At 37.2% G+C, this 16,265-nt stretch overlaps 3 protein-coding genes across 3 annotated transcripts; 2 read left to right on the top strand and 1 right to left on the bottom strand.

Annotated features, from left to right (window-relative positions):
- The first annotated feature begins 1,949 nt into the window (after positions 1-1,949).
- On the top strand, positions 1,950-3,878 carry LOC133739529 (transcription factor LAF1-like). The gene is made up of 2 exons (XM_062167316.1): positions 1,950-2,219; positions 2,653-3,878. Exons 1-2 carry the CDS (start codon positions 2,051-2,053, stop codon positions 3,561-3,563), a joined length of 1,080 nt encoding a protein of 359 aa, XP_062023300.1. The 5' UTR covers positions 1,950-2,050; the 3' UTR covers positions 3,564-3,878.
- A 2,228-nt stretch (positions 3,879-6,106) lies between these two features.
- On the top strand, positions 6,107-7,107 carry LOC133740152 (basic blue protein-like). The gene is made up of 2 exons (XM_062168070.1): positions 6,107-6,445; positions 6,563-7,107. The coding sequence occupies exons 1-2, from the start codon at positions 6,250-6,252 to the stop codon at positions 6,760-6,762; spliced, it is 396 nt and encodes a 131-aa protein (XP_062024054.1). The 5' UTR covers positions 6,107-6,249; the 3' UTR covers positions 6,763-7,107.
- A 6,164-nt stretch (positions 7,108-13,271) lies between these two features.
- Positions 13,272-15,456, bottom strand: LOC133737571 (uncharacterized). Its single transcript, XM_062165103.1, has 2 exons — positions 14,468-15,456; positions 13,272-14,079 (listed from the first exon to the last, which is right to left on the bottom strand). The coding sequence occupies exons 1-2, from the start codon at positions 15,454-15,456 to the stop codon at positions 13,272-13,274; spliced, it is 1,797 nt and encodes a 598-aa protein (XP_062021087.1).
- Positions 15,457-16,265: the final 809 nt, after the last annotated feature.

Below are 16,265 nucleotides of genomic sequence, written 5' to 3' on the forward strand. Positions count from 1 at the left end.
AAAAAAAAAAAAAAACTAATTCAAAAATATACAAAAAACTTAAGAAAATATATGCAAAAATGTCATTAGTGGGATTCAAACTCATGCTGAAAAATACCCCTAAAAGGCAGCCTTGCCACTACTCTAATTTATAGCATTGGTGATTTAGGCACATAGTTTATATATATTATATAATATTTATTGAAAGTCAGAGCTATGAGGCCCCCGGAAGCTGGTGGCCTGAGACGGTTGCCTCAGTGGGCAGCCCTCAGGGCCGGCTCTGGCTGGGTCACTTGCACGCATTGCCGTTGCATTGAAGAATTTTGTAATCCTAAATGAACCAAGCAAAGGTAATTGAACAAGATGTACCTCTATTTATCGACAATATCTTACGTTTTGTCCAAACAGGATCCGAGGTATTCTCTTTCTTGGGCATAATGCCTTCTGCTTGACCGAAGGCATGCCCTAGATCTGGTACAGTCGGCATGCCCTTTGCTAGAAACCCTAGCAGATCGAGCGAAGCACTTTAAATCTGATTCTATCAATTGGATACGATAGCATGGTATCTTTTTATTTTTCTTGTTTCATGCTTTGATGAAACTGTATTATCTTCATGCAGATCGAAATTAGTGAAAGGTTCCGGTTATTATATAGACGTGATTTTATGGGCTTAGAGCACTCAGGTATCAAGAATTATAAATATATGTAGGTCAGTTAGCTTAATGTTGAATTGCTAGAATCATATGAGGCTGACCAATTAGGGTAGATCTTAAATGCCAACCTAAAAAGCAAAGCAAATATACTAACTTTTTAACTAAATATGGGTACACATCCTGTAGTAAGTATATATGACTGTATCAATCACGTGACTCTTCTTCATATCAAGACTTAATACACTTGAACAAACTATCTTTTTAAGTACATATAAGCTGCATTACAAACTAATTACTAGTAATATCAACTTATTCTAGCCACTTCTGGGTATGCCAGCTTGAATATTACCAAATTGGAGAACTACCAACTTCCCTTTACATTTATTTAAGGTAAAACTGTCCATCTACCTTATAAACTGCCTCCAATGAGAAGCATCATGGGCTAAAACAGCAACGTTTAATAAATTGCAGTAATTAACGTTCACATGGACATGGACCTCTATACTTTCTAAAACTGTGTACCAAATTAACATAAGGTTATTACTTATTAGTTATTACCATTATTTGTTTTGTCCTAGAATTGCATTTTGAAATAATTGAACTTTTTTTTTTTTGAAATAATTGAATTAATGTCAAGATTAATAGTGGCACTACGGAAGTAAGGATTGAGATTACTTCTCCTTTTTTTTTTTTTTTTAAATTTAAATAGGATCCTTTGTTCCTACCCCGGATTTCATTTTTAACTGATCTTGTTGGTTTTACTTAGCATCATTTTAACTGATGTGGATTTCATTTTTTTTTTACCACCAGTACAATACGTTTATGTGAATATGTACAATACATAATCGATCATTTGTTGATACAAAATCGTTATTAACAAAGCCATTTTTCAAGCAGTACGTCGTACAAGGAGAAGTCACCCGTTAAGCAAAACTATAAGCTGCCCAGATTTTTAGGTCTGATTATATAATTAATAATGTAGTACATGAAAATGGCTTAAGTATAAAGATAAAATCAATAATTATAGGTGTTGTTTTTGTGCGTGTGAGAGAAGGAGAGAGAAACAGTTGGGAATATGTCATAGAAGGCGTCTTGGCAAATGACATAAATATAAACAAGAAATAAAAAAAGAAAGAAAGAAAGCAAGAAAGATAGGGTCATTTTGGCTCTACAGTAACAGGTTTCATATACATATTTATAGGTTAATTAGCTTAATGTGTCGTGTAAAACCAACAAAAGTGACTGCCTATCCATAACCCTAAACCGACCCCTCGGCCTCTTTCTTATTGGATCTTCATAATTTTTTCTCGGTCTTCTATATATTGTTCGTGTGGGATACCTTTACTGTGGTCTTGTATATATAGTTGGTTAATTAGACAAGTACTTCCAACAAGTGTCAATAAAAAGTTTAATTTGCCATGGATGATTATGGAGCTTCTCCTGCTGGCTCTGCAGATGAGTCAAAGTCGACGTCTTGCCCAAGAGGACACTGGAGGCCCGCAGAAGATGAAAGACTCCGGCAACTCGTCGAACAGTACGGTGCCCAGAACTGGAACTCCATAGCAGAGAAGCTTCATGGAAGATCAGGTACTCTCTCTCTCTCTCTCTCTCGATCTCTCAATTCTTGATGGGCGGTTCCTGTGTTTCTGGAGAAATTGTCCTCTACAATATCACAAAATAGAAGCGGTTAATTATGTTAGTAGTTGGCAAACGATAGAAGTTGGATGTAAGCTAGAGAATAGTTTGTATATTCTTTTGGATTGCAGAATAGTTTATATATATACAACTTACCCTTGTGTTGAATTTATTTTCAATTCTGATCTCAGTTTTCCAACCTAATATTCGATCTGTATGAACCACCCTGAACATCTTTTTACCTCTTAATTAATTTGAACATTGTCATCTGTAATTTTTATTGGAAACTAATCGAGGAAATGATATATATATATATCAATATATATATACACACACTTTTTTCAGAAGCATTCTCTAATTATTTTGTTTATTTATTTTTTGATAGGGAAAAGTTGTAGGTTGAGGTGGTTTAATCAACTAGACCCAAGAATCAACAGAAGGCCGTTTAGTGAAGAAGAAGAAGAGAGGCTTCTAGCGGCTCATCGGATTCACGGAAACAAGTGGGCAATGATAGCAAGACTGTTTCCAGGTCGGACTGATAATGCCGTGAAGAATCACTGGCATGTTATCATGGCCAGAAGGCAAAGAGAGCAATCTAAGCTAATTTGTGGTGGAAACAAGAGAAGCTACCAAGATTTCTTAATCTCTAGTGACTCTATATCGAACACCTCCTCATCAATTTCCAACACTTTTGATTCAAGGAAATTGAAATCATCAACTGGGTTTGACCACAATCAGAACAGTACTACTACTATGTTTGAATTCAGGAACCCTGGTAAAGGTAGGGCAATGTCGTTCATGGAATCATCAAGGCCTAAAAGCTCTTCTTCTCATAATTGGAACTTTGCTTCAATGACAAGTTCATTATCAATTCCCAACTCGACATCTTCAGCGGGCTTCTTGAGAGGATCTGAAATATCTAATTACAAAGTTTCGGAGTGCTTGAAGGGTAATTCGGATCATCTTTTTGTTCATCGCATTAATGGGCAATATTCAAGTCCGGCATTCGTGTATGGCAGGTATAGAGGTTCCGGCAGTAGTAGTACTTTCGGGCTGCCAAATCCCAGGAGGGTTAATGTTCCAATTAATCCCTTTGGGTACCTCAGTAGTAGTACTAGTCCTCTTGGAGATATTCATGAGCAGCATGGAAGCAGGATGATATTGAAGAAAGAGTACCTGACGGCTGCATCATCTACTACATTTGAAGACCATCCTCATCCTCATCATGATTCATCCATCGAGCATAACAAGGAAGTTCCCTTCATAGATTTTCTTGGTGTGGGGATATCTAGCTAGTTTCTTGATCGTGCATCAAGAAAAGGACATTAATTAATTTAATCTTCTATATATTTTATTCTTAAAGTAAACTATTTTAGTTATTTAAGAAGGATGCAAATGTTTAATTAGGATACTAGAAATAATATATTATGAAATTAGTTTCGATCTACTTGTATTTAGGAAAACTGAATCCTATTATTTAGTTGCAAGAATCAAAATATATATTCTCTAGGCTTGAGGTTTTAAGAATCCAGTCTTTTGTCCTTACGGTTAAGGATAATAAAAGTACTTGATTTCATACTGTTTGTCTCACTTCAATCAATGCATGTATTCGAGTTAATGGCAGCTGGGACACCATTGAAGGATAACTTGTACAAATGGAAACCCTATTCCAAAGGAAATGCTAGCTGTAGTTGTAGTTGCAGTTGTTTAATTCTTACCTATTTTCCACAGTGGAGATGATAGCTATAGTTGTATGTATACATTTCTGGATATATGCATTGATTTTCATCATCATCGTCATCATCTGCATATGTATCTCATGCCAATTTCATAGTTTTTAAGTGGTCAGGCAGCTGCTGGAAGCTGCATATTTTCCTCTTGACCATTAATTTTAGCCATATTCATAGTTTCCATACCAGATTTTGGAAAAATTAATTTTATTATTTGTGTTCTTTGGCCCATATTTCCTCTTCTGCAATCAGAGCCTTGAAAGTCTTCTTAGGATTCCATTTTTTCTTCTAACATATACCAATTTAATTAATTTCCTAGTAATTGTAGAAATAGATATGTTAGAAAGTAGATGTCAATTGACATGTTGAAATCCTAAACATACCGTTGTTACAGATTCATAAATAGTTTATGCAAGTGATGTGACGCATGGTTTGCCATTGAAGACTTGAAACCAACTCTATTTTTTGTTTATTCATTTTTTATCTCTCATTTTTAAGTATAAAATTGTCGACATATATATTTACTACTTTGCAAAACATATGCCATTTAGGACTCCCAATTTTATTTATTATTTTTTTGCGGGGAGGGGTTGCTTCCTTGAGAACTTATGAGCCCTAGTACGGCAAGCGTTGGTTTCCTTTGGTTCATGTCTGCCATTTAAGTTGATCAATTTGTGAATACATCCAATAACATACATTTGAGCTAATTAATTATGGCTCCATTAATCATATACCCCTTGTGGGCTGTGGCATAAGTCTTCGATCGCTACCTCTTTACTCCAAAAGATATGTTTAGTCTTGCCTCTCTTTTTTCCCTTTGATTGGATCAATCATCGCAAAGAGTGTCGGAACTGATTCATCTGGGTGGTGATCGATCACGACTTTCATATCTCTGTACATGCAATTTTTTTTCCCTCTAAATGAGGAGCGGTATGAGAGAAATTTGAGGGAAAGTTGGGCAAAAATTTTCTAGGATTTTGCATGTATTAAGTAGATTGATGTGTATATAAAATTACTCATTAAAAAAGAAAGAGTGGATATTTGAATAGTTAGAATGACATCATTGGTCTAAATAGTGTTTCACATACAATTAATTTGCTCTTTGAATAGTTAGAATGACATCATTGGTCTAATAGTGTTTCACATACAATTAATTTGCTAGGGCAATCAGGATCTAATTTTGGTTGGCACTAATGAGAGATGTACACCATGAAAGTCTTAAGCGTCAAGATGGTTGCTTTGCTTTAGGATTGTATAGGAGTATGGTTTAATTTTTTCTGCATTTTCTTTTTTGAGATTTTAGTTTTGACATTTTCTTTTTGGGTTTTAGTCGTTTTGAATAACTGAGCATGTGATGTAATATGAGGGATTTTCGAATCCTTCAAGCTTGACCTTGTATGGTTGCATGATCTTTTGATCACAAGATTATATCTTCCTCTTCCCTCCAAAAAAAAAAAAAAAGGACACACTGCCATATTTGACTAAGCAGTAAACCATATCTTAGAGTAACCACAGTTTATGTGATACTTACCATGTCTACTCGAGAGCACTATAGAATGCCTCGTGCAAACACAAGACTTTCGACACACACACTTTTGGAAATAAAAAATCTGCCTCCCTCGGAAGCTTTCAATTCAAGTTTCTGCCCTAATGGCCTAATTCAAGCTTGAGCTATCAACCGGTTCCGCCATCATTCCCAAATCTAGGGAGGGGATCAATCATGGATTCAATCTCATATGGCCATATCTAATAAGCAAAGGGAAACAAGACAGTGTATATGGTCCTACACGATCCAACCAAGCACTCACGGGTGAGCATAGCTACCAAGAAAGCAAGCAGTGCACGTGAATATGCAGTCAACAGTTTAGTTTTTGATTAACCCCTTGAGATTGCAGCAAGCCAGCAAGCAATAAATTTTGCTTTCCTCATAATCTCCAGATCGATATATTAAGCAAACAACAATCTGATTATAAGACACTATAAGTAGAAACCCTTTATTTTGCATTATTGGGCAGTCAAATGTCACCATTTTGTCTTGTGCCCTCGTTCAATCATATTCGAGCAAGTAGCTCTCTGTCTGCATTGCATTATTAATTATAGACACCCCCGTATAAGTTATAAAGGCAGAACTTCTTGCTTTGATATTCTCATTCATCACTTATCTCATTCATCACTTATCTTCAACCAGCTAGCAGGCCAACATTGAGTTCTCTTTAGCAGTTATCGATAAGATTTGCTTCACTTTGAAAGAGATGAACTCTCAGGGAAGAGGCAGTGCCAGATTTAATATTATGCAGGTGGTTGCAGTGCTACTGCTACTATGCCTCATGGCGGTTCAGTTGGAATATGTTGATGCAGCTACCTATACAGTTGGAGACTCCCGTGGGTGGAGCTTCAAGACTGATAAATGGCCCAACGGCAAGCAATTTAGAGCCGGTGATGTTCTAAGTAAGTTAAACTAACTATATTGTTTAGGTTTCAAGTTTTTGATTAATCAACTTAGCTGTATCATTCTTTGCAGCCCTCTTTAACTGATCAATTTTGTTAAAAATATGTGTGTTGCAGTTTTCAACTATGACTCTACACTTCACAATGTGGTAGCTGTGGGGAAGGGTGGTTATAGCAGCTGCACAACTCCAAGAGGTGCCAAGGTTCTTACATCGGGGAAGGATCGGGTGAAGCTCGCGAGAGGACAGAACTACTTCATATGCAGCTTTCCAGGCCACTGCGAGTCCGGGATGAAGGTTGCCATCAATGCTGTCTAATGATCGACTTATGTACACTAGCTAAGACCTAAGACCTTTTATACTAGTTTTATGAGTGGAATATTAGTCCGTAATAAGAACAATGTCACGGTCAGTTGGACATAGAATCGTGGATGCATGAGACGTTTCTAGTTGTTAATGAGTGTGAAACTTACCATTAGTTTCACAGGCATTTACGATTACTAATCGCTCACATGGGCACAGACAACTGACCCTAGTACAGCTCTATGTTAATTTCTAGCTACTTTAGTTGGTATTGCATGTATGCATGTGCATGTACGTATAATGGACCAGATGTATCATCGGTATGAATAAGTGAATTTGCCAATTATAAACGGGAAATTATGCACCTTTGTCTGTTTCCTTTTTCCATTTGATATTCATACAAAGCTAGCCTCCAATTTCCACTATATAAAAAAAAAAAAAGCTGGCCTCTAATTAAAGCTCACGGGACTCCACTTATATTCATACATGATACATGTGCTTGCTAGAAGGAATTCCTTGCTAGAAATTGGGCCAAGATTTGCTTGCTTTTTTCTTTTCTTTTCTTTTTCAAGGAAAATGATTTCAGGCCTTATCAAGGTCTAAAATTTGTTTTTATCTTAATTTGATGTGCTACTCCATATATATTACTCACAAATTATTCATTGTTTTTCACGTCATTTTAGGGAAGACTATTTTACTCGTCTTAAATCTAAAAATGGTTCCAAACCCCTTTCAAAAAAAAAAAAAAAAAAATCTAAAAATGGTAAATTATTTTATTAATGGGTAAAAACACTAAATAAATTATTGCGAAAAGTATTTTTTGGTTATTTTACCCAAAGGGAAAATTTCACAAACAGTACACCAAGTAAAGACCACTAATAATTCTTATACATAAAGTTCCAAACCAAACATTTCGGTACACGAAATCTGAAACTCGACCCACTATTAGTACACGACGTCAATTTTTGACACCAAAATGTCTATTATGCCCTCAGTTCCTTTTTTTTTTTAATATTTTTTTTTCTGTTATTTTTTTTTCCTTCGTTTTTATCTCTTTCTTCTTCCTTCTTCCGGCTCCACGAAATCCACCTCTGTTTTCATGTGAGAAGAAGCCCGAGCTCACCCACCTCTGTTAACTTCTCAGCCACCAAAATAAGATAACACAGGTGCACACGCACTCTGAAAAAAGAACAAGATGTGAGAAAATTTTAAGATCAAAAGAAAGAGCAACGAACCAATTCTCTTTTCCTCTCCTCTAACTTGTCTAGTATAGCTTCTTTGATGATTCCATGTCATCTCCAGTTTCAACTGATGTTTTGGAGTTGCCAACAGCTTCTTCTGATCCGCGAGATCGACTGGTATCCAATTGGAGCAGAACTTGTTCTCGGGTGGAGGAATGGGTGTTCAATTGGAGGGCAAGGGCGGCTTTGGAAGCGAGGGAGTGAGCCTGGAAGAAGGAAGAAGAAAGAGAAAAAAACGAAGGAAAAAAAAAATAACAGAAAAAAAAAATTATTAAAAAAAAAAAAGAACTGAGGGCATAATGGACATTTTGGTGTCAAAAATTGACGTCGTGTACTGATAGTGGGTCGAGTTTCAGATTTCGTGTACCGAAATGTTTGGTTTGGAACTTTATGTATAAGAATTATTAGTGGCCTTTACTTGGTGTACTGTTTGCGAAATTTTCCCTTACCCAAATGGTACTTGAAGTATTGTGCCATTACCAAATATAGTACCTCCATTAACTTTTCTGTTAAAGTTGCCTACGTGACAAGTATTTTTTGGATAAAAGCTCAAAATGGTACCGGAACTATTGCAAAATGTATTTTTTGGTATATATAATTTTTTTTTACCCCAAATGGTACCTCTTCATTTAATTCTTGCTTCAAAAAATTTTAAGAATGGTACATGACATATCGGCCCCTCTGAAGTTTGGTACATCAGGTTTCAAAGAATTAAGATGGGCTAAATACTGATTACTACCCTGTAGTTTGGGTCCAAAATCAATTCAGTCCTTGAACTTCTAATTTCATCAAGAACACCCCTGCACTTTCAATTTTGATCTAATAGGTCCAATTTATTAGACTTCCGACAATTGAGTTATTTAACTTGTTGACGTGACTCATATATGACCTATGTTTTATGATGTGGTGTTGAAATGGCCTGCATAGTAAATTTAGGAGTGAGATCCACTATTAGAAATCTATCAAATAAATAGTTTTTTCAACAATTAATCCAACTATAACTTGAACCCATAACAGAATATTAATGAATTGGACCTATTAGATCAAAATTGAAAGTGCAGGGGTGTTTTTGATGAAATTAGAAGTCCAAGGACTGAATTGATTTTGGACCTAAACCACAGGGTAGTAACCAGTATTTAGCCCAATTAAGATCGATACATGAAGTTGCAATCCTGACGCACTTCTAGTACATGGCATTAATACACCATTAAACTTATGCAATTATTCCATTTTTAAAGAGTAATTTTGAGTTTTCATCTCTCTCTTATTCGGACACCCAAATCTAGGTACCCCTTCTCCTTTTTCTTCTTCCTTCTTCTTCTTCCTAGCTCCCTCCCTCCCTGATATTAAGGTTTGATTTGGACACCCAAATCTAATTTTCTTCTCCTCCTCTTCCTTCTTCCTCTTCCTCCCTCCCTTCCCGATATCAAGGTTTGATTTGGACAGCCAAATCTAATTTTCTTCTCCCCCTTCTTATTCTTCTTCCTCCCTCCCTCCCTGATATCAAGGTTTGATTTGGACACCCAAATCTGGGTACCTAAATCTGATTTTCTCCTTCTTCTTCTTCTTCTTCATTCTTCTTCTTCTGCAATTTTTTTTTTGTTTTTTTAAACAATCCCTGAAGAGACGGATTTACCCTTACAAATTTGACCAAAATCACATTGACTAACGGAGGATGTAATGACGTGTACCAATTTTGGGTTGGGATTGCAACTTCATGCAACGATCTTAATTCTTTGAAACATGATGTACCGAACTTTGGAGGGGCCGATAATTCATGTACCGTTCTTGAAATTTTTCCTTCTTGGTTAGCACATTCAAAGTCTCCTTCAATATGTGGGTGAGACCAAATTTGCTTCACTCGCCCAATTTTGAGGCTTGAATCATCGGAACTCTTGCCCCCAATTTCACTTTTTTTTTTTTTTAGGGCAACGGAAGACTAATCCATTGATGGTAAATCATACGACCTCACTCGGTCAAGCATGAAGGGTACAGAACACCCCTCATATTACAACGCATGCTCATGAAGAGAACTAAATCTAAAAGAAATCCAGAAAACTAAAGTCCAAAAGACTAAAAACCTAAAGGAACTGCTGAAAAAACAATGCAGAATTTAAAAACCCCCTAATCCTACATTGCCCTAAAATGGAACCAATGTCCTGAACATCTTGACGCCTAAGACCCTTCTGGTGTACGTCGCAACATTCAACACACCCACGGCAGCATGCTAGGAACAGGTGCAGGATAAAGAGCAGGATAAACCACCCCTAAGAAGCCCAAACCCGACTGAGAGTGAGAAAATAGGGGAATTGGACTAATTAGGCCCAAATGGGCTAATCAGACCCAATTCACTGGACTGCAACTCGGCAGCCCATGAAGGCAAAGGGCCAAGACCCGCTGCCCAAACCCTACGTTCCCAAACCATTGCCGACCGGATCTGGAACCTCCAAGAAGCCGTCCACCACCCCCTCGTCAGTCCGGTGGCCTCCCCAGGCAGGAGGCCATAGCAACCATCGCACTGCCTACCAAAACTGCTCGCTGCAACTATCTGGCCCTGCAAACACGAACCAAAGCCTTAGTGGACGTCTCCTCCTCGCCGAGCCGCCCGAAGAAGGTCCACAAGGATCCGAGCCGCCTTCAACTGAACGTCGCCGGTAGTTACTCGCCCTGACAAAACAATCCGAACCGACGTCGGCGTGGCACCGCCTCAGAGGTGACTACTGTGCCACAGTACGACGATGGAACCAGATCTGCAAACTCCAACCCCAGCACCAAACAGCCCGATCCTATCACGGGTCCGACGCCTCCACCAACAAGCCTGCTACGTTCACCGAAAGAGAACGATGCCGGAAGCGCCCTATAGCGTGCAAAAATCCCTCCGGTCGCCGCCGCCCTGCTACACGAAACCCTAGGTTTCGGTATACTAAGCTCCCCCCAATTTCACTCTTTTGATTGCAGTGTTTAAAGAGAAAACCACCTAGCCTTTCGTGGTGGCCTGGTAATCATTGCCTCTGAACTCCAATATTGCTTTCATTATGGTGATTTCAAGCTAAATGTGAAAACCTCTTCTTTTATTTGCAAAGAAACAAAACTTGCTTTCATTGATTTTGCTTCTTTTGTGTTCACAAGCTCAGTACGAAAGCGTCACCTTTGCTTTTATCAATATTGTTGTTTAATGCAATTGTTAATTAGGCGTTTTGTTTTATACATCGCTTAATTAAACTTTCTCACATGGTTTGCAACGCCACCGTCACATTCATTTTTCTTTTTTTTTCTTTTTTTTTTTGCTTGGTGCCATATTACATATTCTTCAAACCTTAGCTTCTGGATTTGTTTTGATATATAAGAACAATGCCCTTGGTTCTTTGTGAACGAGAAGAGACATTGCACCCTATTGTCACCAATTGCAATGAATTTAGGGCTTTGACGAAACCTTTTTATGTAGGTATAAAACAAGGACACTAGCTGGAGTGTCAAAAATTTCAAAGCCTTAATTTTGAGGGTAAGTCCTTTGTTAATTTCTTTTAGTTTCTTTGCACCGATTTTGTGTTATTTGAATTGGTGGTTTTGAAAAGAAAATATGGAATTTGGGATAGGCTATTTGGCTGTGATGGTTTATAGAGAGTGAATTGGTGCTTGGAAAGAAGAAATGAAATTTGGGGCAGGCTGTTTGGCTTGACGGTTGACAGAGAACAGGGATGGTTATGGTCTTTTGTTGTGGAATAGTGTACAAGGTTCGTGTTTGGTTCTGGTAACTTTCGTTTGTGGAATCGGTGTAGTAACAAGAGTAACCAGAGCAATCAAGAGTAACTATAGTAAGCCAGTATCCAGAGTAACCATAGTAATCAGACTAACCATGTAAACAAAGTAACCATAGAACCATAGTAACCGAAGAACCATAGAAACATAGTAACAATCCACAAGGGATTTTTACAGGCAGTGAGGTCTTGAATCACTAGCGAGCGATGTTGTGGGAACAGACAGTTATATATGTGGCTGCTACAATATAAGGACCTCCATTAGACCAGCTCCAAGAACTGCTACAGTAACAAAGAAAATTCCAAGACTGCTGCAAAGGCCTTTTCCAATTTGATTCGCTGCTGCCACTCAAGAGTCTTGATAGCCTTCATCAAGAGAACAGAACAAGACCCATAAAAAAAGAAAGAGAAACTGCTTCGGCAAGATTCGAACCTTTGGATGAATGTTTCTTCTTCTCTGAAAGTTTCTTCTGCTTTGTTGTCGCAGGGGCCTTTCTCTGTACTTTGCCTCTCTTCTACGTTAGCATTGGCTTCTTATATAGTGCACTACTAACAAGATTGAGTACAAATGAACTCTTTGCGTCTGTTGTAGATTGAAACACTGATAAGACAATTTTAATCTTATCAAGAGAACTGCTTTGTATGAGTTGTAGTCAAATTCCAACAACCTTGTGTGTATTACAATCATCTTCTCAGCAGAAGAATGTAACGTGGGCTATTAGCCTTTTACTCATTAGTCTTTTTTCTATTTTTTTTTTTTTTTGGTTTTTCTTGTTTATTTCCTTTTGAAATAGAGGCTTTTATTTTTTATTTTTACAAATAAAGCACTAATATATCCTTCAATGAGACCTGTCCCAATGTAATTGGATATGTGAAATTTTTATGGTTTCAACAGAGAACAAAGAGGAGCACCGCTAGAGAGAGACTAGGGGTTTGCCATAAGAGGTTGAATATTGTTGAAGTTCCATTATACAAACTTAGGTTGAGTGTAAATATGAGTTAAGCACAATAACTATGTAACAAAAGCAAATTATTTGTTAGTTGTATTACCATTAAATAATTTGTCAAATAAGCATTTGTGGTCAACGCAACTGGTGGGACAAGAAGCAAGCTAGCATTGATTGGGGAGAACAACATTAGTTTCATCTCTCTCTCTCTCTCTCTCGGAACAGCCACGACCATTTTCTCTTGCTTCGTCCGACGGTGCATCTCCATGGCGTTGTCGTTAGACCGAAAGTCTTCCTAGACTCAACACCGATCTGCTATCCCTACTGGGGTGGGAGGTGGCGGTCAGGGCCGGTCCTGAGCTTTTTGATGCCTTGGGCGAAATATTTTTTGTGTGCCCAACTAGCCTAAATATAAATGTAATGATTCTTTCAAAATATCATAATCTAAATCCTTTATTTAGGGGTTTGGAACCCAGTCAAGCTGGGGGGCTCATCCTCACGCCGATTTTATTACATAAAGAAATATTATACAATGGGAGGGACATAAAACCAAAACCCCATATAAAAAAGATTACAAATCATCTAAAATGATGCCTTCTTGCATTTCTTGAAGCAAAATCATCAATTATCTTCTCATAGTCAACATTTACTAACATATTTCTTTCAATGGTTAAAATAGCTAATCCATTCAGCCTATCTTGAGTCATGGTAGTCCGCAAATAAGATTTTAATAATTTTAATTTTGAAAAACTTCTTTCGGCGGATGCTACCGTCACCGGTATAGTTAATAAAATCCTATAGGCAACCATAACACTTGGAAACATATCCATTTTCTTTGCAAACTCCATAATTTGAATGGATGTCCAAGGCCTATCTGTTTCATATGCCTCATTCGGCAACATCTCCTGCAAAATTTGTAACTCCATAAGCAAATATTTCGCATCAATGTCAGAACCCTCACCATTTCTCAAAGCAGTTTCAAGATTCAAACAACAACTTTTCAAGTCATCATCATCCAAATAAGCTAACTTTGATGCATCAAACAAGAAGCCAAACATAGATTCAAAAGTTTTCATTTGTTCAAACCTGCTTTTTAATTGAGAAAGAGCCATATCAACTAAAACCAAAAAGTAATCAGTTCTAAAGGACTCTTGAGCAGATTGTTGTTCCCTTTCAGTATTTGGAATTTCATCAAAATGCTTTTTTCTGCAAACATGACGTTTTATAGGAAATATAGGCTCAACTCCCATGTCATTTGCAATTTCTTTAGCTTCAGTCATGGCAAAATTAAACCCATTTTGTCTATACTTTTCAAAATAAGAAACTAGTCCCTCTAGGTTCTTCACGGCAACATCAAGAAGCATATCTTTGGATTGTAACTTTTTACTAACCAAGTTAATTATATACAAAATGTCATGCCAAATAACCAAACTTAAAATAAAATCAAAGCTTGAAAGTTCACCAGATATCAAAGATTCAGCATCCCTGCACACTTTTCCATCATCACTAATTTCTGCCAGTTTTTTTAAGGCTTTCTTTTATCTGGGTAGCTTGAGTTTTTATAGCTTTGACACTTTCAATATGACTTTCCCAGCGTGTAGTTGACAAAGATTTCAAAGTCAAGTCATCTATATATTCAAGTAAAACACTCCACCGCTTTGTAGAATTAGAGAACACCGTATAAATTGTTTGACATGTTCCAAAAAAAGATTTTGCTGTATGACAAGAGTTGGCCATGTCACACAATACTAAATTAAGAGAATGACAACCACACGGCATATAAAAGGCTCTAGGATTTATATCAAGCAATCTTTTTTGAACACCTTGGTGTTTTCCTTTCATATTAGAAGCATTATCATAGCCTTGTCCTCGCACACAATTAATATCTAAATCAAGAGATTTCAAAGCTGCTTGTAATTCATTAAAAAGCCCTAAACCAGATGTATCTTCCACATTTAGAAATTCTAAAAAGAACTCTTCTATTTTTATAGGAGAACTCAACACATCTACGCATCTTATAATTAAAGTCATCTGTTCTTTGTGACTTGCATCAGGAGTGCAATCAAGGATTACCGAAAAATATTTTGCCTCTTTGATTTTTTTAATGATTGCACTCTTGACATTTAAGGCCAACATACCAATCAATTCATTTTGAATTTTATGGCTAAGATAATGATAATGAATTTCTTTATCTTGAATAAGCCGAAAATGTTGTTTCATTATAGGATCAAACTCAGCAATCATTTCAAGTAAGCCTAAAAAGTTTCCATTAGAATCTTCATAAATTTTTTCATTTGTTCCACGAAAGGCCAAATTATTCTTTGCAAGACATTTCACAACAGCAACTATTCTGACCATAACCTCTTTCCAATGTTCAGTATCTTTCTTAATTAACTCTTGTAACTCTTTATCAATTGTTTGATTCTTATTCAATCTCACTCGCAACTCAGCCCAAGTTCTCAAGTTAATGAGGTGTTCAGAACTGTTTTCATGTAAATTTAATGTTGTACCAAGATGTTTCCAATCTCTTATCCCTTCACTTGCTAATTGACTTCTCGAGCGAGCTGTTTTAAATAATTTGCAACAGAAACAAAAAACTTTATCTAGCTCTTTTGAGTAAATCAACCATTTTCTAGCAAAAGTTTCACCATTTAGTAATTTTCGAACATAAAACTCAGAAGAAAAGTGCCGACCTAATTCATCCTTAGGAAAGTTGATATCATATTCCGTAATAGGTCCTTTTTCTATAAGCAAGTCTCTCATTTTTGAATCTAGACTATCCCAAACTCTAGGATCAAAAATATTCAAATCAGCAGATGATTTCAAGCATTCAAGTTCATTAGCAATAATTTCATCATCACAAGGATTTTCATTATTTTCTATTTCGTCACTTTCATTTTTACCTATATCACCAAGTTCTTCGTTCACCTCATTCTGATTTTCTACAAACTCATCAGAATGAATTTGTAGTTCAGGTTCTGTTTATACCTACACTAGCAAGCTAGTTCCCTACATCACCAAGCATAAGTAACACCCTCTTTGGGACATCCACGAGCCATGGTGAGGCCCAACCGAGACTTGCATCTTGTAGCCCTATGTTAAAGCTACGCTACGGTATCAGGAAGTCGCAAATCCGTCGCCGGGAAGCCACCTTTCCGGCCTTGCAAAGTTGCCCTCACAACTAGGCATTTCTATACTAGAATAATTGTTACTTGTCCCACATCGAAAACAATGTAAAGGAGAAGCATTCCTTCACCTATAAAAGGAATGCCTCCTCCCACAACTCAATTGACTCCATTACAACACACTTTGTAATCATGTTAGGCCGCAAGGCTCGACACACACTAGTATAAGCTTTCAAGTGGACGTAGTCTTCCGCTAAGGCGGGAGGTGAACCACTATACATCTCGTGTCAATCTCTCTCTCTCTCTTTACTTATCGTTAATTAGATCCCCACGGATCCAAGCATTAACATTGGCGCCGTCTGTGGGAAGCCAACACAAAGGCTTCGTCACCTACCACGAACTTTGACCCGAAAGTGTCGAGTCAACGCTCATTCAACATTAAATTGG

This window comes from Rosa rugosa, chromosome 3 (genome assembly GCF_958449725.1).
Source record: "Rosa rugosa chromosome 3, drRosRugo1.1, whole genome shotgun sequence".
Taxonomy (NCBI): Eukaryota; Viridiplantae; Streptophyta; class Magnoliopsida; order Rosales; family Rosaceae; genus Rosa; species Rosa rugosa.